Below are 27925 nucleotides of genomic sequence, written 5' to 3'. Positions count from 1 at the left end.
ACCACACAGGTCTCGGTCCCACGTTTTCTCCTTTCCCCCGTTACACCATATAATCATAATCATGTATTTTATTTTTTTAAACATTTTTTTTACTTTATTTTCGTATAAATCTATATAACCCAAAATTTAGAAATCTTATTTACATGAAAAAAAAGTTTAAAATTGCTAACTGCCCACCCCTAGAAACGGTCACACATTTGCATTTTTTTTTATTTTTTTTTTGTGTGTGTGTGTTTAACTCTTTTTCTTGTACAAAGCAATAGACCATCAAACAGCAATAGACCAAGCCAAAAAAACTCTTCTTTATCAATGTATGATCTTAGGAAACACAAACTGCCACCCTCAACCTGTGTCCACCTTATCCCATGATGCATTTTATTTAAGGGGGCAAAACAGAGAACAAACCAAAAACGGAAAAAGAAAAATAATAAAGGTGGGTATCTTTGTAGTTCAGTGCTGTCCTCTTAGGTTTACCCCTCATGGGCAGGAGGAACACTTGTTGGAGGCTAAGGTAAAGAGGGACGTTGTCTCCCTCTAGTGGTGCATTTCAAGCACCGCAGGACACGGGGCTCAGGCTCCACCCTCCTCTGCACAGCCTCCTCCAGCTGTGTAACGAAACTCCTGCAGGTTGGACACACCGTGGAAGTGCACAAAAGCACCTGCTACCACCAGGATATGGAACAGCTGATGAGAGTGGAACTGCAAAATAATGACAAGGTACGAATTAGACTTGAAATGTATTGAGAGGCTAGTGTGGATTGTGAACTCTCAGTGTATGAATTCCAGGACAATGACTCACCCAAATGTCACATTTGCCAGGGAAGAATCTTTCTGGGATGCGTGCGGCGTACAGGCAGGCTCCGGTGATGTACAGGACAGCCATGAGGAACAGCCAGCCCATCTGACCCATGGTGGTGGCCCTCAGGAAGCCCTCAGTGATCATAAAGTGCAGCGTGGGGACGACGCCACTGAGGCCCAGACCCACAAACACACCTGAGACACAGAAGACAGGACAGGTACTCATTTAAGTATTTATATTGCACTACTAGACATTTCTAGACTTGTTAAGCACCAAGCACAAGCAGAGGTTTATGACCCACCACTTGCATGTGGCAAAAGGTCAAACATTTGTCCTGAACAGAGTGAGACAGTGTCTTACCAGCCCTGACTCCACGGTACTGTGGTGTGGCGAAGAAATCACACTGTGAGACTGTGATGGCAGCGACCCCCAGGATACACACCACTATCAGGTATATGAAACAGGGCTGAGGGGAGCAGTAGAAAGAGTAATACAGCCAAGGTACAAAACTGCCCATGATCAGAAACGCAATGCCCGAGTAGTCTAGCCTGTGATAGAAAGGAATGAGAGAAAAATCTACATTAAATAAGTGAATGATTTTTTTTTTTTCAATTTTTAAATATACCCCAATTTTTTTCTTCATTTAAATTAAAAAGTATACATTTCAATAAAAATAATTTATTAGTTAAATTGTTTTATTAATTGTTTTTATTAATTTATTAAATAAAAAACAAATAAATAAAACGGTTTTTTTTTTTAATATAATAAATGCAATTTAACGAAATTTCACAGAATTAATCTTGCTTAATTTTTACATAGATTAGTTTTAAAGAAAAAAATAAATAAATTAACATTATATATTAATAAAATACACATTAACAGATGTTCTGGACTTAAAAAAAGAACTATATCTACTAAGTAATATTACATATGCCATAAATTGATCCTAGTGCATCAATTAATATTAAAGTACTGAATCCTGTAATAAAGTGTCACCCACAGTTTAAAAATGTCCTAATAGTTGGGAATACGATCCACCTTATTTTGCAATGTGGACATATGCTATTTTCTGTGAATGTGCGAGACTTCAGATTCATTAGCCACAATACGTAAATAACTAGAAGAATAAAGTGCAGTAAACGTTAAAACTATTTGCGCTGTAAATCGGTGTTTATAATTAAAATAATACATTAAAATAATATAAGAAATACCAGTTAGCGATATCAAACAGACTAAGCTCTTTAATACAGCTAAATATAACTGGAAGCCTTGCACATTGAAGTTACAAATGGCCTTTTTAATAATAATAAAAATGTATATGCAGTGAGTGTTGCAGGTGCTTACTTTGAGAAGACACGGGACACCCCTTCTGAGTGGCAGTAGACTGTGTGAAAGAGCCAGGAGAAGGACAGGCAGAGAATGGCCCCCAGGAAGAATGCACCGATGACAATCTTCTCCTGGAACGGGGCCACAAACGACATATTGGGCCTGAACATGTACACAATGCCCAGACAGAGAAAGAACAGGCAGCCTGTAGACACGAGGGAAATACTGGTTACATGTATGTGTGTGTTAGAGTTAAATCTCAAAACTCCTATAAATGCTAAGCGTCATTTAGTCAGTTATACATAGGCCCTTGCTCTCTACAGGTCAAGGCAATAAATCAATAAATGTACAAAGAATAAAATCGAAAACAAACTGAACTCAAGTAAGCTTAGCAGTTACTAGTAGATCAACATCACACATCTGTTTTGTCCATTATGGCTCAGTCGCAACACGAGTCCAAAGGTGTAGAAGATCAATAGCTGACATTACGATCTCACCTCACAATCAATAGCATTACCTAGACCCACAGTCTATTGTTTAGCATGACCTTGTACATATACAAAATACCTCTTATACGTTACAGCCTCTACATTCAATGTTATGTGAAGAATAACTACATTTCTCCACTAGGTGGCAGTACAGCATGCAGAAAATAAAGTTTTTGATGTTCTTTTGTTTTCATTTAAATAATTTTATATATATATATATATATACACACACATTTATTTATGTATTTCTGTTTATTATATATATTTTTTTAATTATATAAATGATAACTATCTAAAATAAATCTAAAATAAATTAAATTGTTTAAACATGGGAGTAGTTTTTGTTTGTAATCAAAATGTATTTTTTTTTATTTCATATTTAATTTAGATATAAATATAGTTACTTCTAAATTTCAGAAGTAAAATAAATAAATACATGTTTAACAAATTGTGAATGTTTTGTGTGTAAGTGTGTTTAACCTAAAAGATGTGTCCAAATGTTGCCCGTTTCTGTATGGATTCTGAAGATGCTCTTGAAACATGCTCTGAAGGAGGGCATGGGTGGCCGGTGCCCATGCAACAGGAAATCATTATCCTTCAGCCAGTCAGGGAGGACATCATGTGGAATGACACGCCATCTGCCCTCCCACATCTAAGACACCAAATTAAAACAATCACTGTAAGATCTCAAAAGCAACCCTGCGGTTTTGAAAAGATGACACATCTGGCCACTCTTTGACATATCATTACGCCAAGCTCAGGTCAGCATTACAAGCTGGCATGAGAAAAGCCCTCTCATTTGACTTCAGAAAGTAATTATGTGAGAGGAGTTGAGAGCAAGAGATAAGTATTACAGTAATTATGAGTTAAGGCACAGGAAAAATTACACTGAGAACCAGAAATAATTCTTAGGCTCAAAACATGCTCTACAGAAGTATGTTAGTGCAAAGCTTGTGTATAATTGCATGTACAATATGCACTGCATTTTCAGCACAGCAGCTCAAGTCAACTAATGTCAAGGTTGAGAAAGAACCTTTGAATCCAGCAAAGCAAGTTGAAATTTATAGCAAGCCACCTGAATAAAAATAAGTGCAGTTTAATGAAATAGTTTACTGAAAAATGAAAATTTTCTGAAAATGAAGAAATGATTTGGAAGAAAGAACAGATTTGAAGAAATGTAGCATTACATTACTTGTTCACCAGATAATCATCTGCAGTAAACTGCATTACTTGTTTATTATTGTGATGTCTTTATCAGCTGTTTGGACTCTGATTCTGACGGCACCCATTCACTGCAGAGGACCATCCATTGGTGAGCAAGTGATATAATGCTACATTTATCCAATTCTGTTCAGACGAAAAAACTAAGTCATCCCAGGTGGCCTGAGGGTGAATAAATATTCAGTAATATATTTGGGGGTGAACTATTTCACCCTCAACTAAAGCATTTTCATATGCACAACTGTGTTTATGGTTCCTTTTATAAGATTTGAGAAAAAAAAACCCTGAATAATATATTATTGAATCTGGATTTTTTGTGCGTGTAGTTTTCTTAAAACTAGGTTGTCTGGTTTCTCTTTACCAACTGTGGTAACACTGCTAGGAAGGAAATCTGCAGTTTCTTAGCAGCATTCTGCCAAATACTGCTGATGAAAACCACCCCCGTGCAATCACGCCAGTCACAGGCGTGCCCACAGGATTACACCTAGAAGTACGGTACAAGCAGTGGCTACAGCCGAGGGCAAAGAGGCCATGAACGTGTTGTATCTGTGGAGAGAACAGCTCCTAGCTCTGTGTGTATCTGGGCATGCTTTTAAATAAATAAAACAAATGAAACTAGGTCAGGTTGTTTGATCGACTCCATGACGTAACTTTCCGTCATCTGTCTGGATGTGTGTTTTAAAATCTTCCTAGATGTGTTCTTTTCAAGATACTGTACCCAAGTGCTGATAGTGAATGGCACTGGTTGGATCTTGCACTGTGTTTGCTCTTTGACACAGAGAGCTTTGGCTTCTTCCCCAGAGGGGGAGAGAGGAGAGGACGGATAGAGCCATTATAGCAGATGGGGCTCAAAAAGAAAACTAAACTTGAGCTGGTTTATAGGGCTCATCATTGCAGCGCATGTTACAAAGGACGGCTTTCAGTTCCTGTTCCTGTTCCTCTGCATATGGCAGACTCTCAAAACAAGATTGAGATGAGAGGCTGCTGGAGCCAGGAGATAAAAAGTAAAAGCAGCTGGGAGCACTCTGCTCAGGTCAGGTGTGCTGATGTCATGCATTTCATCTGACCGTATGACCCTCGACATATAAACTCAATGATAATGAACATCTGTGTTTACGGAGCTATGAAACAAATGTGTGTGCGTGAGAGATGAACTTGAGAGTCTGACCTTGTGCACAAACTCCTCCATCCTCTCCATGGCATGGTGCGCCTGTAGCAAAAGGCCTTCATCAGAGCTCTTATCCTCTTCTTCCTCTTCTCTTTCAGTCGTTTCCTTCTCCTTTTCATGTACCACCCTCCTCGCAAAGAGACACTGAAAACAAACACAAAGTTATCAGGTTTCAGCATAATCTGGCACAGTGTATATATTATTTGTAAATTTAATCATCTTTGCATTTAAAAAAAATAGAGAAAATGTTTGTAAAATTATATATATATATATATATATATATATATATATATATATATATATATATATATATATATATATATATATATATATATATATATATATATTTATATTTAAGATGCATCTTTATAAATATCGCACTGAAATATTCAAAAATATTTAAATTAAAGATTTAAAAAATAAAGAAAGATAATAAATGTAGGTAAATTCAATGGACGACTAGTCAACCACCCTGACCCCAAAACCCAGTCAACCGGGACATCACAAACTCCCAGCCCATATAAAAGTTCATTTAAGTACTCTCTCTAGTACACACACTCAATTTAATTAATACTGGATTGATTGGTATGACCTTGCTTATGGCATGCCCCAAGAGGCATTATATGTTTAAAAGACACACTAGGGTGCGTGTGCAAACATCACTAACACAAACTATTAACAGTATCAGAGAGAAGTCTCTCTCTCAGGTACTGCCACTGCTCAGATATATAAACACACACACACAGGCTCTCCCAAAGGAGCATCCGTTGAATAAATATCAAGTCGGCTTTGCCTTGTAGCAAATCTGTGGCAAACTGCTGGACAAACAGATAAGACAGAAGGAGAAAGGGTTGCAGAGGGTGAAAGTGTGAGGTATTGTTTAGTAGTATAGGTTGACAAGCCTCTCTTAAACAGATTAGAGTTGGCCAGTGGGACAATCAGTGTCTCCGTAATCAGTGTTGACATGGCATTAGCGTGGTACTAATTCCCTAGCAGCTTTGAGAATAGCCCCCTACCTTTCCTCAGGATGATACTGAGAAACACATATACACACACACACACACAACACACACACACAGCTGGTGGTTGTCCTCAAGCTGATTAAGGTATGACTGGAGCAGAGGCACGAATGTAGGTGACCTTGAAGGCCCTGAGCTGGAGCATCAGCATCACTTCCAGTGGACAGCCAGCAGGGGTCCTACTGCAGTATGTTCAGTGCCATTCTGACAGTGTGACCACACACAGATGACAGAAGACAAGATTCAACCGCGAATGCATCTGAACCACAGTTCTTTTACTCTGTAATTAGGTGCAGTCAGTCAGTAAAATCAGAAACAGACGCTTGCATTCTTGCACCTACTTTTTGCTTCAGCCTGGCAGCGCTTTAAGGCAGGTCCATAAATAGACACGCTTCAGTGGTTTCTCAACTTATTCAACCTTGAGTTTAGCTATTCAACATCACCAGCTTATCAGAAAGACAAACTACATTTTTGCATCAAATAAGGCAATTCTTCACATAAGCCTTGTAAAATGGATGAATGGATCAAATGTGAAATTTACCAATTAAAATAATCACAAACACACACACACAATAAAACTTCAGACAATAACAAAAAAAGGAGAAAGTATATTATTATTTGTAATAATATGTTAATTTTATATATTATATATTTTTATATATTTAAATACAATATTTAATAACAATATTATAATAATATTTTTTTAAATAAAAAATAAAAATAATCTATACAATTATCAGAATTAAACTATCATTTTAATTGTAAAAATGGATTAAATATTCCCTTTTTCACTTTTGGTATGCCAAAAGTCATTAGTTTAAAATAGGTTTAGTCTAAAAAAAGCAAATAAATAGAAATTGTTATTGACTACTTTTAAATAATTTTCTGACATCCAACGAAACAAAATGCAGAAGTGAGTCTTTTTAGCTGGCTTGACAGTGGTCAAGAGAATTGCTGCAAAAAGATGGAAGCCTCCAAGTTCTCTTAATAAGCAATATTGGGTTCTCACTTTTATAGACATGGTGTATCTTGAACTGTCCACTGCTCGCATTCATGGCACCAGAGAGGACACCATTAGACTTCGTGCTCATACTTTACAGAAGCTTAAAGGTTTAACTTGAGTTAAGGAGATTCACCTACCTCACAATACACACTTTCTGGTCTCGGTTTTTGTTGTTTGTTTGTTTTCATATATACTGATTAAGAGTTGTGTTTTTTTTTGGTTCCCTGTTTGAGTTATTATTGGCTCTTTTTCTATTGACGTAGACTTCTTTCAGAGCTGTTTTTTATGGGCATATATTACTTTTAAACATAATTTTTAGTACATGTATGAATATGAATTTCAAAACATGAATATTTCTGTCATCCACATATATATACACACACACACACACATATATACATATAATATACATATATGCATATATATATATACACATATATATACACATATACATATATACACACACACACCCACACACCCATTCCAACCCTGATCAAGCTCAACTACCTGTGATTTTCTAATGATCCTGAAGACACTGATTAGTATGCTCAGGTGTGTTTGATTATGGTTAGAGCTAAACTCTGCAGGAAAGTGGATCTTGTAGGCCAGATTTTTCATGTTTTTTAAATTATTATAATTTTTTACTTACTGTTACTTACTGTAGCGGGTTGTTCGTCTGTGCTACTCTGTATATTAAACAATGTCAAAACAACAAAAAACATTTTATATAAAAAAATTAATTGATTACAAATTCACTACTATAGAGATGAGAACATCACTATAATATATTATAGTATAAATCTATGCCAGTCAGATAATAATATCAGGCAAAAATCCAGAAGTCCAATCATTTAAATTAAGTTTAGTCTTAAATTATGGGTTTAGAAACCAATAAAAACAATGTCTGGACCGAGCGCCAACCTTCCCGCTCTCTCTCGTGAGGCCAATAAGGAAGTGACTAAAACTGCAATTCATCGACTGGCCGCTTGAGGCTGGCTGCAAAAGGGAGTCAGTCCCATAGACTCCCCATGTTAAAATGCCCAACTTTACAGCAGGAAAAAACATGTTTACAGCCTGGTTCAAAAAATTATTTTGGTCTAAATAGCTAATTTTGTCCTGCATGACAACTGTGAGGGGGGTGAATTTTTTTATAACTCATCCGTTTAAATTATATTAAGACTTAAAGTTCTGCATAATTAAGGGCGTAGCCACTTGAGTGACAGGTGGATTGCCGCTGCTGACATTGCCGTCGTGCTAGGTGGGTGTGGCTTCAGCAACTAGCTCCCGCCTTTTTGTCCATTTTTGATTGTCCGGGAGAGTCGCGCGGTGATGCGCTGCCAAGATAGCGATGGCCCGCTCTACACACTTTAGGCTTCAAAAACACACTTCAGGAGTCTACGGGTGACGATACGGACACTACGTCCATGTTTTTATACAGTCTATGGTCTGGACATCAGTTAATATTACAAATAAAATACAGGTGTAGTTATGTTCCTGACGAAGTACTGAGTGTGAATGAGATGAACCAGGTATTGTGCAATGCAGTGAAATAGACTCCCAAGAGTCCTAAATATATTTTTACCTGACAAACTATCCATCTAACAAGCAAAATCTGGGACACTTCCATGAACAAGTAAACCCGTGAACAGAGAGGTCACGGTTAAAAGGCCGACCAGCTAACAGTGTGTCTGTCTTGTCAACAAGAGCAGCCATGCAGGACCAGAACTGGATCTATAATGCATGAATAACCTACTTCTGATGCCTGCCAACAAGACAGCACACTGTAAGGCTGATTGTGTTCAGTTCGTGCTCATTAAAAGTGTATGTGCGCAAATTAAAATGTGTGGTATCTGCCAGTTTCACCCTAATGCTGAGATATTCAAGGGTGCCATCCATAGCCCTGACAAATGTATCACCCTTGCTACTTTATACCTAAAAAGGGCTCCATATAGTGCTCTTACTGGGCTTAAAAGGCCTATAAAAAATGCCAGTGAAACAAATGAATCTTGTACACACTTCTAAAGCAAGCATTTAAGTGTGTGTTTTGTAAGTGGACTCAAACTGCTGTTGTGAGCACACGCTGTAGTTCATTTTCCAGTTTAACAATGTTCGGGAGAACAGGGTGTGAAATGACATGAACTCCTTAGCAATGGTTGTCATCTTAGGTCACCAAACCCAAACACACCCTAAAAACAATCCCAAACAAGCAATTAATGTGCACACCACCTCACAAAGGCATGCGTGAAAACACAAAACAGGTCTCTCATTTATTCGACCTTTAATGGAATAAAATGGCACCTCTACACAACAAATAAAAAGTGTCATTGTGAGAAATGCAACCACAATTTTAGAGGTGGTTTTGTAAATTTTTGCAGCTTTCAAACTCAAGTTCCCAGATAAAGGTATGCACTTTAAAACTTTATATAAATTGGTCAACCAGAACAAATGTATAAATTATAAAACAAAAAATTATAAAGCTAAATATTATAAATGATACATTTATTAACATAAACAGACAAAAACAAAAAAAATCCTGCATTTTTTGTGTGCATCCAACATCTACATAAATAAAAATCCACTGCATAATTCAAAAATAGGTTTTACATGGTTATTATAATATAAAAATATTTTTTCTACTGAATTTCCAATAAAAATCTATATTATGATACATATTGTTACTGTGATATAAAATGACTCATGCTGTAATGTAAGATTTTGGTCACACCACACCGCCCTTAATCCCAGAGTAATTGATATGTGCAGTGTTATGTTCACTGCGTTCACTGATTGGTTGGATATAATGACCCTCTCTAGAGATCATCAAGAACCATAATCACTTTCCTGCCAGAGAGAGAGAGGAAAAAAAACTGTTTGCTGGGGACACAGCTTGGACAACTCGTATAGATCCGTGTAAAGGAAAAAGGGAGAGTAAATACAGAACAAAACATCGGCTCTAAACCCTCAAAAAACAACAATGTAGGTTTATTACAGAGCCTGATGGGAAAAGTAAAAACAAAAAAATCTAACACTTCAATGTAACATAACACTCCAGTGCACTTGACCTCTTCGGTATGTTCACCTGAGCCTAAACGACATGCAGACGGACTGATTTGCTGTTTAGCATGACTCAGCTGTAATACCCCCGCCACCTGCTACCTAATAACACTGCCAGCATCTTAAAAGCTTTGCTTAAGTGGTGTTTTCCTGCACTGATCAGAAACAAGAGACCACATATGGAGAAAATAAAGCGACACGTACGGTCAAGATGCATCAGTGGCTGTATTTGCACTACAGTTACTGAATACATGCAATCAAAGTTTTAGAGGTCAGGGAAGTTCATGTAGCAAAGTTAAACTATAAAGATTCCATATATAGTTTTATTCAAAGTCTTTTGGACTGAAACAGTTATAAGTTAGTTTTACATGACCAAGCCTCTCTGATTGGCACATAAGCATCTATAGTACTTTGAATGCCTTATTTTCTAAGAGTCAATAATCAATTTCCATGATATGACTCTTAAGCATTATTGGGGAAAGTTACTTTTAAAAGTAATGCATTTCAATATTGCGTTACTCAAAAAAAAATAAAAAATACCTTTTATGGAGAGTAATGCATTATGTTGCTACATGCATATTTGTTTTTTTAATAACAAATAATAATAATAATCATACAAATTCTGTAAAGGCCCTTTCACACCAAAAGAGAAATTAATAAGCCTCGGGCAAAAAGTATTGCATTACTTATTTGAAAAAGTAACTCAGATACTTGAGTGATTGATTGATTTTACTCCTGTTACTTGAATGTGTTACCCCCAACACTGCTCTGAAGTGGACAAAATATTACATTTATAAAAGATTATTAAACAAACAAAATGAACGCAAGATATATTTTTTCAGAAAAATCAGACATACTGGGTCTCTGCAGGAGGCCAGCAGGGCTCTCTGGCAGCTCTGGGGTCTCGTGTGAGATTAGCTAGTGGACAGCAGGTCATATTGTATTCTAGTCTAAGTCTAGAAGTCAGATTAGATCCAGATCATATGTGAGCTACTTTACAGAAAAGGACTGGGTCAAGCCTTGTACTCAACACCACAAACAGCCTAAAAACTGCTATGCTGTAATGATAGATTTTTAACATCAAAAGGTTCTATTTTTTTTAATAAGGTTCAATAAGACAAGACAGCATGCAACATCACAAGTTTACAGTGTTTATTAATTATACCATGCGCACTAAAAGCAAAATGCTTCCAAAAATCACATCTAGACAGAATAAATTTGATGTTTAATACAGCAACATGGAGGTTGAAGCAGGATGAAAACAGAAACCAACTGCTCATCAAACTGTATGTCACAGTTGTAGCTATTTTAAACAAGGAAGATATGGGACTATTTGGCACTTTAAAAAAGTGTGAAGGTACATGTGAAGGTATGTTCCATTATTAAATGACCTCATTAAGTCAACAGTGTAAGAAGTTATGTTTGTACACACCGCTCAAACCTCAATAGCCAGCCGTGTGAAGACTGTCAAAATATTTACACCAAGCGTGCTGGCACCTCATCACTGGTAATATAAAAATAATGTAGCACATATGACGACACTCTAAGGTGACTTTGAAAGAGAGAGGGGCATGTGTTCAGTGACAAACAACAGAAGCTGTGGTTTGGCAAAGTAGCTCGGGTTTGATAGGAATACGACTCATATTTCAATTCCTGGATTGCTAGGAACGTCCTGTTGTTAGCCCCTGGAATGGCACAGTCTCAGTGGGAGGGCAACGGTGTCTCATTTAGTACAGTTCAGAAGCTACAACAGTTCAGCTACAGCACCAACGTATCTCTGAACCAGAATATTTTATTACATCTACAAGTCATTTAACTCCTCTCACATTCCTCCAAAGTATATGTACATATGATAAGCTAAGTGATGGTCAGATGCTACCATAAAAACTAACCGTCAACATTTTGGGGTTGTTAGGACATTTGTTAATGTTTTAGAAGGAAGTCTCTTTTGCTCAACAAGGATGAATCAAAAGAACAGCAAAAACAGTAATATGGTGGACAGTGTTGAGAAGGTTACTTTGGAATTGCAAGAGGTAACAGATTACAAGTTATCAAATGTAATAAGAAACATAACTATTTCAGGTACTTACAAGTAATTTACGTGATTACAATCATTTCTAACGACTATTTTCCACTTTTAATTATTTTCAGACATTTAAACCTGGAAGGGTTAACTTTACAGTAGTCCAATGTCCTTTAAGACAAGTCATGTCACTCTCGGGCATGCAAGTGCAACTCATCAACATCAAATTCTCCAGAACTGTTCACTAAGCTTATGATTAAATTTCATATTTGAAATCAAAGACATCTGACAACAACTGTGTAATAAATGTGACCTTTGCTCAAACAGCATTATAAAAAGGTTATTTTTCGGGCTAGATCAGCTAGTGCGTTTGCACAGTCCTAATAGCACATCTCAGAACGCTGTTTCTATAGCAAACAGGACTTCTAACAGCAGCTGTAGTGATGTGCTGACTTTACCAATTAACGATTGGCTCTTTTGCTATTGAACGGCCATATTGAGCATTGCATTTCTTCCCCATTCAAAACTATACGAGTGACATGTCTTTGGTATTCTATAGTCTTTGACAGTATTACTCAATATTGAGTATTTTACAACAGTCAATGCAATCTGGGAAAGAAATCATTTAAATCTGTGTGTGTGTGTGTGTGTGTGTGTATAAATATTCAGATGTAATCCCTTTTGTAATCGTTAACATTTTCATAAGTAACTGTAATTTAATTACACATTTTATCTCAGTAAATGTAACTGATTAGTTACATTTATTTTGTTATTAAAGGTCCCATGACATGGATTATTTCCTTTTCTTTAAATGCTTTTTAATGTTTCCTTAGGTGTACTTATATAACGAACAACAGACTGACTCGTTCACGAGTCAAGAACACTGATCTATATATATAACTTATATTATAGATCAGTGGTCAAGAACCGTTTCTGTCAGACGTGTCCGATTCGAGAACCGAGGAGCTGATGATACTGCGCATGTGTGATTCAGCGTGAAAGCAAACCGACAAACAGAGCGTCTGAACCGAACTGATTCTTTTGGTGATTGATTCTGAACTGATTCTGTGCTAGTGTTATGAGCGCGGGTAAACCGAAGGCTTGCAGTCAACGCCAATGACGCCATTACGTTGAGCGCAAAAGAACCGGTGAACTGTTTTCTTCAACCGGTTTATTGAATCGAACTGTCAGAAAAAACTACTGGTGATTCGAAAACTGATGCAACCGGTTCTTGACTCGTGAACGAGTCATTATCTGGCTCGGCTCGGTGTTCATCTCTCTCTTCACAGTAGTTCAGTCAGCACGCGCAGTCTTCTTAATCGCTTTATTCGCCCAATGATGTGCCAGCTTCATCAAACCTGCCATCTACAGTTCTGTTTGTAATGGAATGATTCGTAACATTTGTATAATTGTAACGAGTAACGATGCAGGACATAAAAAATATATCGGAGTAAAAGTATTAAACTCATCGAAAATATGTACTGAAGTAAAAGTGGAAGTAGGAGAAAAAAATAATACTCTAGTAAAGAACAGATACCACCTTTTAGTACTTAAGTACAGTAGTGAAGTAGTTCTACTTCGTAACTATAGATCTCTGCATTTCTCCTTACAACGTCACCAGGAGGATATTCCAGATCAGCCCGTTTGAGCTTCCATCTTCTCAAAGGCAGAGAAAAATAGTAAAATCTTGATTTACACCGATTAGAAGTTCTAGAAACTTGGGGACCATATACAGGCTAGGGGAACTCATATTAATGTTAAAAAAAACTCAGAAAGTGAAATTTTCATGTCATAGAACCTTTAAATTACATAACTACCACAGTTACATGTAACTAGTTAATTCCTAACACTGATTGTGCAATATTACAATTTAAAAATGGATTTTAAAATTGTATTTTATAAGTTGAAAAGAACAGCATTTATTCGAAATAGAAATCTTTTGTAATGTAATAAATTTCTCTGCTGTCTCTTTTGATCAACTTTATGTCAGCTGAGCTTAAAGCCTGAAACTTTTGCAAACCTGCAAAACAACATTTGTCTTTGGTTCTTTGAAAGCAGAATGTAATCCAGTTAAGCAGGTTTGACCGGCAATATTTGTGACTGATAACAATAATTTAAGGCTAGCAGAAAAATACATCACATGAACGTTCAAAGTGTAAAGAGAACAACAACAGAATCTCATGTTTTCATTTTCATCCTTCTTAAATGCTACACACGTAGATAACCGTTGTTACAGTAAGATTGGCCTTATATACACTTCCTGGATACTCACAAAACTTTTGTGCCATCCAAGCTCTCAGGTTACTGTAACCAGCACCACTTACAAAGAAACCCCTTATGGGAGCAAGACTGTGTGGGGAGACACTGTCCCACAGGAATCATTTTCCACCTCCTCTGCCTTTTGCTAGGAATCCTACTGTAATTGCCATTCTGTCTCCATGCTCTCCTTACCAGGCTCTTAACACCACGTTTAAAACCACAGAGTCGGGGGACCCAAGGCCATCTATTCTTCTTAATCTTCTTTCCTTTCACCAGTCTTCAGTCCTCTCCTTTCCACGATAAACTTCACATGTTCCACACAGTTTCTTGCTCAATCAGGAACTGACCTTTATACAGACTAACCCCATTGCCAGTATTGCCGCACGCATGTGATGCTGACGCGCTTACTCAAACTCTCGCTTCATGTGCACACAGACACACAACTTAAAAACAGATTTTTCGACTGAATCCCTAGAGGGACAGAAAGCCTGAATTAATAATGCTCTTTATCCAAAAATATATCCCTTCCTGACTTCCAGAAAGAGAAACATGGGAATGATCAAACTAATTACAAGAGCATAGGTTACTTCGGTGACCAAAACATTAATAATAAATACAAGTAATTGTTAAGGAACTCCAGTTTGTGAAGACCGATATTAACCAGACATTTAGACTTTAATTGAGATCATTTGACAAATGCACTCCTCTAGTTTGGCTTCCTCAGAAATTAAGTGCAATTAGGCTACACTTTAATGGTTGTGTGTCACTGATTAGAAAGAAGAACAAGAAATAGCAAAGAAATACCACAAACTGAAAAAGCACCAGAGGAAGTTCTGACTGTGTGTGGTGAGTTATCAGAGTCGTACATCTTAAGAATTAAACGATTTTTAGTCCACCAGATGGCTGAGTTCATACACTGGCAAGAGGTCACACATGACATCATCCCATAAAAGTGATTAAACTGACTGATGTTTAACTTTACCCCCTTTATTAGGAAACAAAATTGCTGTCTTCCAATCAACAGAATCAAGTAGTTCCTGGTTAAAAATTGACCTTGTGGAGCCAATAGATCTCCAGTCTTCCTGCTGTTGCCATACAAAAACCAATCATCTAACTAGACTGTTGCCATAGCACCAAGGTAGAGCTGCGGATTAGAGGAAAACAACCTGTTACCTTTGGAAAACCAAAGATCATAAAGCAAACAGATGAAATCCACCCTCTCTCATTAAGAACAGTAATACCTGGAGAACAATTTCTAAATGCAACCCAAACACTGCAGCTTTACTTAAAACTTAAATATGAGAGAATCATTTACTGTAGCTTTATGCCTTACATGAAAACAGGTGTGTTTAGCAGTTGTTTTGTGACCTATAACCCAGTTTGCAGGTGAATTTGTATTAGTGTAGTGAGCTTCAGAGCAAGCTTTGATAAGCGGAAGAGATAAGCTTATGGTATGCCCCACTGCATTCCATGTTAAAGCAATGTTTTTTTAGCAGTAAGTCAAAACAGAAAACATAAGTAATGTAGAATATTTCTTCAGAGAAGTATGGGACCGGTCACACAAGATATATTCTAGAGTTAAAACAGCAAGGTGGAACTGACTATAAAAAAAAAGGTGCATTTATATGAATATTAACTTACATCCCATGCTGTTTGTGTATGTATTTGTTCGTTTAAACCCTTCTTTGGCTATCTTTATGGCAGAAAAACCTACTCGAGTTATTAATTAAAAAAAGAAAAGTCTCAAATAAAATTTTGAATAAACCTGATAAAAAAAATATTTAATGGGTATCAACAGAATAAAACATTTCTCAGAGGAGTAGAAATATTACAATAAACTTAATTTTCAATGTTTAAATATGCTTATCCTACTACCACCAGATTCTTCTGACTGGACACTGACAAACATTTTTAAAGAAAATAGTGTGTAAAAATGCGTCCCCTGTGAATGACTAAGACGTATTCAAATAGCAAGGGGGGAAAAACATGCAAATTTTATGCAAAAAGGTGTAAACTCTACAGCTGGTTCTGTGAACCAGGACAATTATGGCATACTCGAGGGAAAATAGTTGATTCTCATTTTCAAGGTCTGCTCACATGCCATAGTCTCTCCTGTGTACTGATGGACATATGATCCAATTAAACGCTCATTAAAATTAAAACTGATTTCTCTCAGTAGTCCTAAATTGACACGAAAACTCAACCACATCCACCAGAAACATGATGCAAAATAAACACAGAACAGTGTCTATTACTATGTCCTGAGGACTGTTTAAAATTTCATCAGTCTGGCCATGTTGTCGTGGATCTACCTTAACCAGAAAAGCCAGTGGGGCATCTGCTATAGGGATGGGATAGTTTTACACCTGCCCTGTCTGACCACACCACGCCACGCCATAGCCTCGGCAGCCAACCGCCATGTGACTCACAATGCCTTACACAAATGCTGCCCGAGTCAGATTACACAACAGACAACCATTGTGTGTATTTGTGTTGGAGGCATGCAAATAACAGAGGCGGACAGCTCATGCAAATACAAAGAGAGTCCTCTTTAAAACTCCTAACACTGTTAGAGCTATCTGCATATCAGTGTAACATGTAGCAGATGTAGAGACGTGGATACGAATTATTCAAAACTGGGCTTGTAAGATAAACAAAGCAATATCAAACCAAATGAACAGGAAAATATCAACTGAGCCACTTGAATGTAACCGTCTCTTTCTCCCCAAGCATATTTCTATGATCCTCATCTAAACCAATCTGGATTGCTCCATAGTAGGGCTGAAGCGATTCCTCGAGTAACTCGATTACAAAAAATGATCGAGGCAAATTCCTCTGCCTTGAAGCCCCTTTTAATTTATTTTAAAATGATTTTTTTAAATGTGACAACGCGTTTACGTCGCCCACAAAGTAGGGGTGTGCACGGATAGTGAAACATTCGAATATTCGTTCTGCTCTAATTATTCGATAAATAAAAATGATATTCGAATTTCGCAAAAAATTTAAAAAAAAAAAAAGCTCACAATAAAACCTAATTTGGTCACTTTCTGTGATTCTCCACGGCATATTTGAAGATATATGCAAGCAAAAAATAATTAATGAATGAATAAGGGGCCGTTCACATATTGTGCCTAAATACGCTAGGTGCGCCGTTTCACCTTCTTTCCAAAGCACTCAGGCAGAAGCGCTCCTGAGCCGTCTGCCAATGACGCGCTCTCTCCATGAAGACGCAGAAATTTCAGCAAAGGATAAATGGATTTGAAGCACAAAAAAAATCGCTTTCAGTAGCTCTGCTACTAAATTTATTTCAAAATGGCAATCCATATACAGCTATGATCAGCTGTTCCTTCATCTTGGCTGAGCTTTCAACGTTGTTACGGGAAAGGATGAAGCTGAATGTTTAGTTCTTGTCACATGACCCGCGGTGCGCTTGCGGCATTCTGAAAAGTTGAGATGTTTTTAACTCGATGCGGTGCGGACACACCTGGAAAAAACGGGCGCGTCGCACCGCGTCGATTCCATTATGAGCGCGCATACCGTGAGCCTACATTGGAAATAACGAACTTGAGCACGAAAAAAAAAAAAATCTCTCAAGCAACAAATAAACACCGCTAACTTGGAGAACGCAGGGAAAACTCCTCTTCTCGCATCTGCCCTAGACCCTCGGCACTAACATCTCAGGTTTCTCGATGAAAACATGAGAGAAGTAAGAAAAAAAAACTTTTTTGAACATAATCAGAACATTTTCCTTGATGCGAGTGGTGTGGATGCAGCCGCCACGATGAAGAGGATGCAATGCTCACTCGTCGGAGAAGGCTGAGCCAGTTCTTCTGCGATGACTACAGAGAGTCCCGTATTTCTTAACAAGAACATGTAAAACAATAGGGGAAAAAAAGCAAAAAGAGATTTGCTGACAGTTTAAAAGTTTAAAAGTTAAGTGTAGGCTACGTTCTACAATAGCCTAATTGCTGCAAGCTGCTTTACGTTTTTTCTTTGTTCACTTTTTTTTTTTTGCTTTTAATCTGTACTTTTGTTTGTTTGCACGCATTGTTAAAGGTTTTCAGCTACAAAACACGATGTGTAATGTTCAAGCTTATTGTGTGTAAGCTTGTTCAAAATGACGGAAACAATAAATGTTGCTGAAACATCTGTCTCATTAAACTTAATTTAAATAAACGAATATTCGAATATTCATTTTTTGTGAGCTCAAATATTCGAATGTGATATTTGCGGAAAACGCCCATCCCTACCACAAAGTGGAAGGAGACACAAGCTCTGCATCCGAAATCGCTTACTGCAAGGAGTCAGCAGTGTTTTGATTTGAGGGCGCGGGCAAATGTAAAGAGAATGTCGTGGTGTGTGTCCATTGCAAGATAGAGCTGGCATACCACAACTAGGGCCCTATGATTTCCGCGATGCAGAAAACGCGGAGGGAATCGCGCAATCCAATCATAAAAACGGAATTTACAGTTTCAAGCAGAATGGCACTGAATTTGCCAAATTTTGAATGAATTAATCAAAAATAGGTCATTGCACTTACATCAAATCACGATATGGACTTATATCTGTAAATATCAAGCCAGAACAGTCTTTTTAAATATGAATCCTGCATGTTCTACTTGTCTCTGTTAATGAATGGCGCAGAAGCGCTTACACACTGAAGTGATTTCAACATCTGCTGTCTCACTAAATAAGGACGTGAACACATGAACAACATCTCCAGAACTGCTATGACAGTCACTTCATGAGCATTTGAACGTTTGATTTGAGTAAAACTAGCGTCACATCACATACACAGAACTGTAAAGGTACGTCAACCCGTCAAAATAAAAGTCCGGTTAACGACTATTGTTCAGCAGAATGTACATAGCCTACTACTAAAAAAAAAAAAAAAATATCAAACATTTTTTTAAGGTTTAATCACACACCATTTCTTCCATGTTTTATTTTTAATAGTAAATCCCCTTTGTTTACCAAAAAGTTAAGTTAATTTTCAATAATTAAAAGATAAATTAACTTAATGTTTTATGTGTTTAATGTTTAATGTGCATCTCAGAAAATGCTTTATTTAAAACCCCAACTGAATGGCACTTAAATGCACTTAATTAATCTGTCAATTTTATTGTCATTGTTCACAGTACAGACAAAAAACAATGGGTAGTAATTAAATGTTTATTTTTGATGTATGCATTGCATTCTATGCATTTAAAAAATAAAAATATTTTTTTTCTAAAAAAGTAAACTTAGTTGTTCATTTTAAGAGACCCAGGAGTCTTATTTTCTCTTGCACAATTAATATTGCACTTTAATTAAGCAAAAACACATTTTATCCGATTACTCGATTAATCGTTGGAATCTTTGGTAGAATACTCAATTACTAAAATATTCAATAGCTACAGCCCTACTCCATAGATTCTTTCACAACCTTTTGAGACCGTACAGACTCCTCTGAGACTAAAATACTTTTTCTGTCTATACTGAACTTTGATGAGTAATTATAGCTCACAAAAACAAATAACGCACAGGTACATGATCCCTAAGCAGTTCTCCTATACACACACCTCAAATGATGAATCTGTTAATCTTTGGGACCATAACTGACTACAGATGCAAATTAGAGTGTGTGCAGTCACTGTAAAGCATCCATTAATAGTTCATTAGCTTTTATAAACAGTCCATTGAATTCTCAAGTGAGTGCACTTATCTTATTGAGTGAGAATTATTTATAATCTACCAATATAAGCTACTTGTGATCCTATAATACCATATATATGCATTTCAATGTGTCTGAAATGCACGTTTCTGTGTCCTTTGCTATAAATAAGGGCAATTTATGGTTTATACACTTTTATACTAAGCATAATAAATCTGATCAGATAAGGCTTTGTGAAAGGACCTACACACCTCTGACAGCATAATTTCGAATGCACCAAGTTGCTACAAACCATTAAAATGGTCAGGCTAATGACCTGCATTACTTGTCACAGGATCTAATTTATTGGTGTATTTGATTAAACTGATAGAAGGCACTCAAAGCTGTGTGTTCATGTTTTACCAAGTTTAAGGAAGCTTCGAACTTCTCTAACTTTACGCTTTATTATGCCTCACTCCCATAAATAACAGGAGCGGTGGTTGACCAATATGTCTTTTATGTCAATGCCAATATCTAGGGACCAGGATGGTTGATCAACTCTGATAAAAGCAAACCAGTTTCATTAGTAAAAAGTAATGGACTCTGTGGTTCTGCACTCACCCCATTATGTGAGGGGCCTTCCAACCTGTGATCTGCGCTGGCACTCATGGTGTCTTGGCCGTCTGAAGTGTGGGTGGGGTCAGTAGTATCACTGCTGGTACAGACTCTGTGTCTCAGGACAAAGGCGGCGCCCTTGTCCTTCCTCACCTCCCCCCCGTCCAGCTTGCTTCCTGTTGCTGCTGCTCTTTCTTAATGCTGCTGGACCGAGAGGGCACTCAACTCCAAAGCTGTCCTCCGTGAATTCACAGCAGAACACGAGACTCGCTTATGGACCTGGTAAAAACATAAGAAATAACATTAAATATAACAGACTTAAAGATACAATAATCTTACTGACCTCAAACTTTTTAACGGTACTCTAAGTAAGCCCACATTCATTATGTTTCCTTAATTAGCACAAGTGGCTTGTTACTTGATACAGCTGTAATTAACAACCATACATTTGCCAAATCATATGCTCTGAAACAGCAGCAGCTAAATATATAAACTGGCTCCAATCAATGCCCATTTACTTCTGCTTGCTAAAAGTATGGGGTAAGATGGCAGATAAATACATGTGACTGCAACGATTGAGAAGTTATGCATCTGGTCAGCTGTGGTGTTAAATTACATAAGAGTAACGGCTCAGTGGGCTTTTTATGAATGGAGTAAGTAGAACTCAATGAAACTACAGAGAAGTTAATAAATCCTGTTTCAAAACAGGTTTTGAAATTGGTGATGTTGCTTATTAGTAATGGGTCAAAAAAGTCTGTGCAAGAGCTGCATAGCCTTAACATAGCCTTAATCCAAGCTAAAAATGCAATACTTTCATCCTGACTGCAGCAATCAAATGTTGCAACCCCTTCGGTCCTTCCAGGGTACTCGCACCACACAAGGGCACTTCAGTTAAAACCAGTCACCTGAGGTTCAGTGTCGCTAAATATGTCAAGTCATGCTAAAAAGCTAATCTGGTGTTCAAAGCTTAAGCATTAAATGATAAAAAGAGAATGTTTTAACCCCTTTGCTTGCAAGGCTAATCAGGATCTCTTAGCAATCTGCATCCACATTCTAACAAAATACAGATTAGCCCAGTAATTGTGCCACATCTACAGCATTTGACCGATAACTGAAATCAGCCTTTGCCTTCAAATGCTCTCCCAGCCTGAAGTGCATTTAATTTGAGATGGTATCAGCTACAAGCCTTGAGCAGTCTGCTAAGCTCACAGAAGTGAGAGGCTTCACAGCCACAGCTGTGAAACTGACAGCATTCGTCTGCTTAGAGTTTCACTCCTTTTGTAAATAAAAAGTGTGGCAACAGCTGTTAGTTCACAAGCCAGGAAATCAGATTCAGTTAGAAACTCTAATTGCAAGGTGGTCTGTGTCCAGTTTGGCAAAAAAAAACAAGACGATGCCCTCATCTTCTCAAGTTATGTGCATTTTCTGGTGTCACAAACCATTTTGGTATCATGTGACACACTGGAGTGTGAAACTGACCCCTTTTGCTTCCTTGACCTGCAGTGCAGGACAGTTGTGGCTGAGGAGAAAACTGATACAAGCAGTTTCAATGTCTGCATACATCTATCCATCCTTCCATTCATAGGGTGGGGAGGAGCCATCAAGTCATTATCGGTTAATTTGTTCAGTTAATAAACGGCTTGTCAATGGCTCTGACATCAGTTAACTCCAACATGAGTGTCATATTCGCATGCAATCCTATAGCTGTTGAGTCTTGCCTTGCAGACAACTTGTGTTTTTCTGATGTTAAGATTACAAAAAAGCAATCTGATGGATAAAGCTGCGTACATGTTGTATGAAATGATTAAATCTGATTTTTGAAGGGTCTCATTTTGAACAGTCAGAACAAATTGAAAGTAATTTTTTATCATTCAGTACAGCTATACAATTTTGGTAAAAAGAAAATATCAAATGTCTCAGATAAAACTGCAGTACTAATATTGGTATCTCTTTATTTATTCATTTTTCTTTAAAATGGTAAACTATTGAGCTTTTATTTTGGTAGAAAAAAAACGCAGCATTAATTCCTAATTAGTTTCTAACAGGTCCATTCAAATTAGGGCTGTCAACGAATATTCTAAATTCGAATATGTATTCGAATAGTTTAAAAAAAACGAATTTCGAAGGTGAAAATTAATATTTGAAAAAAGGCCCGCAGTAGTAGAGGCGTGGTTATCTGCTTTGCGAGTGGGCGCGCTAGCTTGCCTCAGGGTTCAGGGACAGGTCACAGCCTCACAGGAGTTGCACTGTCTGGCACAGCATCACTGCTGAAAGTTGACGCGTCTTCATTGAAGATGCCAGCAAGTGCAGAGCCCAACTCGACCGCAGCAGAGAAAGTGAGGTAAAATTGTTGACCCGCGAGATAAAGTTGTATGCAAGCTATTTAAGATACAGTTAGCATACCATTCAACCACTAGCAACATGAGGTCACATCTCAAAAATGTGCACCCAAATGAGCATGGCATAATGTGTGGAACTCCAGCTAAACAGTCACGTCTTGACACTTAACGTTACTTTGCATCGCTCGCTGCAAGCACTTTGCAACACGACAAGAGGCCATAACAGATAAAATAATATCGTTCATTCGTCAAGCAATGGATCCGAGGTTTGATTATTTATCGTTTCATGTCAAGGAAAAGTTCCATGTTTACCACAGCAGAGCTCGCTTGGAGCATTCAATGTCAGTTCTATATGCTGTAAAACTTCAATTAATATTAATAATATTTGTTTCAATCACTGAATGAAGCCTGCTATATTTGGGACAACCGTCGCGACCTTAAATTGCTTGCACAAAAATTTGTTTGTTCATTTAAACCATTATGCGCAGAGAACGTGAGGGTGAGAGAGCGTGAGGTCTGCAGTCTTGGCCATTAGTTGATTTCCTTGTTTTTGTGTAGGTAATACGTCGTCATATATGTTTAAACTTAAATAGACTATCTATACAAGTAGTTATGTCTCTTTGTATTATTTTTGCCTGTTATTGACGTAATGCGCGTCATTGACAACATGCGCAACCAGATGTTCGAATATTCGTGTATTTTTTAGAGGGAATATTCGAAAGTCAATTTTGACCAATTTTGACAGCCCTAATTCAAATACATCTTCACTCACTCGATCCTCAAATAGCAGATTATGCAGTGAATAAGTCCATGTCATCGGAGTAGCTTATGTTCTCTTGCACTTTGTAAGCAACTTTGTTCACCATGGCATCAAGTTTTCTTGATAGACGTGAGTAGTTGTTTTTGTATGAGTCTCTTGGCATCATGTGGACACATACATCTATACTGTATCGATCAACAGATAAATACACCGGATATTGATTACACAAGCTGAACAAACAGATCTGATTTCAACACTTGAGAAATTATTTTGCAGAAAGATTAGATATAAAAAGTGAAATGGATTTTTGTGCAGTGTGAACAAAGTCAACAAAGTGTCCACCAGTATTCCTGGGAACAAAGCTTAAACACACTTATACAGAAAAATCTATTCATGAGCAAAACACACTTCCAAAGAAACAGGTAGTCAATTTCTATTGTGTAGCTCAGACTTTTTCTGCAGAAAGGATACTGAGAAGGAAGTAAATCAATTGAGACACCAGCTAGCAAAAGTGCATAGCAGGGAAAAAAAGAAAGAAATGACATTTGAAATTGATTTTCCCTTGCCACTCAAACAGCTGACCAACACTGCCAGCTGACTTTTCTGTGTTTTCAGCTCTAAATTGTCACAGCTCGGGAATTTGTCAGCAATTCCATATCTGCAAAGACAAGTTTCAATCTCGAAGGATGGCAGTCTTCGCACTGGCACTGCAAGAACTGTCACAGAACACCTGAGAGAGTGTCGCTGATCCATGACATCAGACTTAAAACTACATCGGTCTCTTTTTACAACTACATGCACTATCACTTAGATCAATTGTACCTTCTCCAAAACCTGAAAATGCATACATCCACAATCTCTGACTGCTGGAAAACTCTCCAGAAACGGGAAGAAAGCATTTCATGAGGCCAACTGCAAGATGCAAAAGGGGAACAGCAATCAGAGCAAGTAAGTCTAAAACAGTAATGGCGCTTTTCCACTGTGTGGTACGGCACGGCTCGACACGGCTTGCGTTTCCACTGCAGTTTAGTACTGCTTTAGAGTGGGTGAGATTATTCACATGTTATTGTTGCACAGCCTCTACTGCCGTGACTAGTGAAAAACTTTTCATTCCGCGTTGTCCCATCAAGCTCTCGCTGGATCCGCTCTTCCAACAAGAGGAACGTCTATACTTCCTCAACAGAAACAGCCATTTAAAACAGCTGAGTTTCCTCCTTCGATGGCGGTGCTGATTTAAATCTAGCGGTTCTTTTGTGTTTGTGTCGCATGTTCAGTGACGCAGGCATAGATGATTCTCTCATGCCAATCTGTGATCAGCAGAGTTTACATGTCACGTTTTGGTAATGGTATGGTTCACTTGGAACCTCAACCGATGTGGTACTAAAAAAAGGACCAGTTACCAGGTACTGTACCCTGTGGAAAACCCCCCAAAAGTGAACCATACAGAACTGTACCATGCCGTACCATGCAGTGGAAAAGTGGCATAAGTTGTGTGTCATGTTCTCCTTGTCCATGGAACAAAGCCCACTTGACGCTGGATGTTCTTTGCAGCATCAGCCGTTGTTCAAGAGTGGGCATGAAGGAAATTAATCACTATTACACTGTAAAAGGGGAGAGACTGAGACAGACACATACGCAAGAACACAGTCTAGACCACACCTACAGATCGACAAATTCATAAGCTGCAAAGACATGATGTTGCATTCTATACCATCACTTGATGACTAAATTGTTCAGAGAAATGCTTGCATTATGATAGACAGGATCCACCACTCGGTTTACAAAAGGCCAAAACGCAAATTTAAAGTAAAAGTGGTTATTCATGGAATTGTAGCATAGCTTTTATGTTCTGGCAGCAGATGAACCTCAGGAATGCCACAGATCTTTGCAAACTCAGTGAATCATGTATGATCACATGCATGTGACTCAGATTGTGTGTAGCGAATGCTTGAGAATTCCATTTCTGTTGATAATGCGCACACACACACAAAATCTATCTAGTCTCAAGATCTAAATTCAACACGGCAGCCCAAATCAACATAAGTCTTCATGCTGTATGTGATTAAGTAACTTAAAAAAAATAGATTTTATATAGAAAACACTCAAAGAGCAATTTACATTTTATTACATTAGTTATAAAAACTTATAACAATAGTACTTAAAATATATAAATACAAAAGATTAAAACAATTTATTAATATTTTTAATATACCAATAATTAAAAAAAAAAAAAAAATAGAAAAAAAAATCTTGGTAATTTTGGTACCTTTTACTTTGATTTTGTTCAGCATCCCATCAATATTCAGCAATATTCAAAGAGACCTCACTGGTGCTAACTAACATGTCCCTACAAGATACAAAAACACAGCTCCAACATCTGATTTTCCCGAGGATTACTAACTGAAGGAAAAATGTCTAAAACAAGTGAGGGAATGGAGAAACCCAAACAAAAGCAGTTGTTGGAGCCAGTCGTTTATGTGTGCGTGTCATGTGACTAGGTAAGGGAGTTAAAAAAAAAAAGGGGGGGGGGGTTAGCCTTTGTGTGCCGTTTTTCGGTCATGAGACCAGAGCTGATCACTAGCGCAGCACTGAACTTCTGTCAGAGAGGAAGAGGCCCTTTGTGAGAGTCAAAGAGGAAAATCCAACTACTAAACTATATAGAAAAAAGTATTCATTAATTCAGCCAAGAATTTTTGGTGCATCACTACATGACACTGAATAATAATAACTACAAGTCATGATGCAGAAATAAATTTATCCTGTCCTTCACACCTGACCATGTGCCTCGGACATACCAGATTGTCAAATGCTTCATTTGCTTTGACAGAGGCCCAACTCATGTGCAATCCAGTATGACCAAGGTCAAAACAGAGCGCTTTGCCTAAACCTCAAATTCACCATAGATAGTGGACTAAAGAAACTGCTGGTGTCAGAATGAACAGACTAAGGCAAAATGACATGGATTACTGAGCAGCTTTCCAGTGCATTATCTACACAGACAGGATGAGCCACAATGGAGACGGTCATCTTGGCAACGTCATCCCACCTTGTTCAGATTATGGGAAGTGAGGATTGACATGCTGATGTGCCACACAGTGCATCATACTTTGGTTTTAAACAGTTTATGCCCCAATACCTACCACAAGCCAAACCAAACCAATGAAGATTTTCAGGAGTTCAGCGGCTCCCTTGACATTTAAAAGATGTTTGCTTTGTTGATCAATGGCACACAATCAGCCTCTCTGATAAGGTGTCTTTCCCCACTGCAGAGACCCACAATTACTGTTGATACTATAATAGAGATGGACCTATAAACGGTTTGACTGACATTAACAGTTTTCTCTTAATAGGTAATTGGTTCTTTATTATCAGGTCTAGCGATAAATTGTATTCCAAAAACAAACACCAAACAAAAGTCAAAAACAAAAAGTCAGGTGCATAAATGCAATATGGACCGATTGCCAATGAGAGGACTGTAAAGAGTGCCTGTCACTTTCCTGATGCACAGGAGTGTTGGGCGATATGGTCATTTTTCAAATCGTCATATCGGCAGCCCGAGAGATCGACGATACATGATATTATCGTGCATGGGTGGAGCAAGAGAGAGACTCTTTGTAGCATAACTACGTATTTGGTGTTTTAAACCACGCAGGTGCGCAAGAGAGAGCCTATGGAATCACCAATAATCGAAAAAATATACTTTCAAACATACTGATAAACTAACGTTAAATATAAAAACACTGTATTTAAAACAGCTAGCTCATATATAGTCGGACACAACTGTCATATCGCGCGTCCTGTGACAAATCTGTGAAATACCTTAGATCTGCAGACGATGTACGTCTGTTTGTATATGGAGACTTTGTAATGGCCAAAACTCTGTATTTTGCATGCATCACAATATAGTCCGGTGTGCATGAAAATAACAACAAGGCGGCAGAGCGAACTTATCCTCCATAGTGGTTCTCACATAGTCCTTCTACTTCATCACCTCATAGTGTGCGTTATAAGCTAAGTGATAAGTATTTAAGAGAAGGACTATGTGAGAACCACCATGGATGATAAATTCACTCTGCCGCCTTGTTATTATTTTGTCTTTACTTTATTTGTAATGCCAAGAAAGAGTTAAGCGACTAGAGGCTCTAATCCTCCTGCGCTCACGAGCGTGCGGTGTGTGTGTGAAATGCGGTGATGAAGTGAAATGCGGTGATGAAGTGAA

At 37.7% G+C, this 27925-nt stretch overlaps 1 protein-coding gene across 1 annotated transcript in view; it reads right to left on the bottom strand.

Annotated features, from left to right (window-relative positions):
* Positions 1-229: 229 nt before the first annotated feature.
* Positions 230-27925, bottom strand: part of LOC132105584 (adiponectin receptor protein 2-like) — a 29952-nt gene continuing 2256 nt past the window's right edge. The window contains exons 2-8 of the mRNA XM_059510818.1: positions 20614-20886; positions 5003-5146; positions 3094-3265; positions 2144-2330; positions 1160-1347; positions 800-993; positions 230-699 (exon numbers count right to left, since the gene is read on the bottom strand). Of these exons, the coding sequence (XP_059366801.1) occupies positions 571-699; positions 800-993; positions 1160-1347; positions 2144-2330; positions 3094-3265; positions 5003-5146; positions 20614-20661 (1062 nt within the window). The 5' untranslated portion in view covers positions 20662-20886 and the 3' untranslated portion in view covers positions 230-570. The remainder of the gene's footprint in view (positions 700-799; positions 994-1159; positions 1348-2143; positions 2331-3093; positions 3266-5002; positions 5147-20613; positions 20887-27925) is intronic.

The sequence above is a fragment of the Carassius carassius genome, chromosome 26 (genome assembly GCF_963082965.1).
Source record: "Carassius carassius chromosome 26, fCarCar2.1, whole genome shotgun sequence".
Classification (NCBI taxonomy): domain Eukaryota; kingdom Metazoa; phylum Chordata; class Actinopteri; order Cypriniformes; family Cyprinidae; genus Carassius; species Carassius carassius.
The sequence above is the reverse complement of the archived record's forward strand: the minus strand, read 5'-3'. Positions and strand labels throughout refer to the sequence as shown.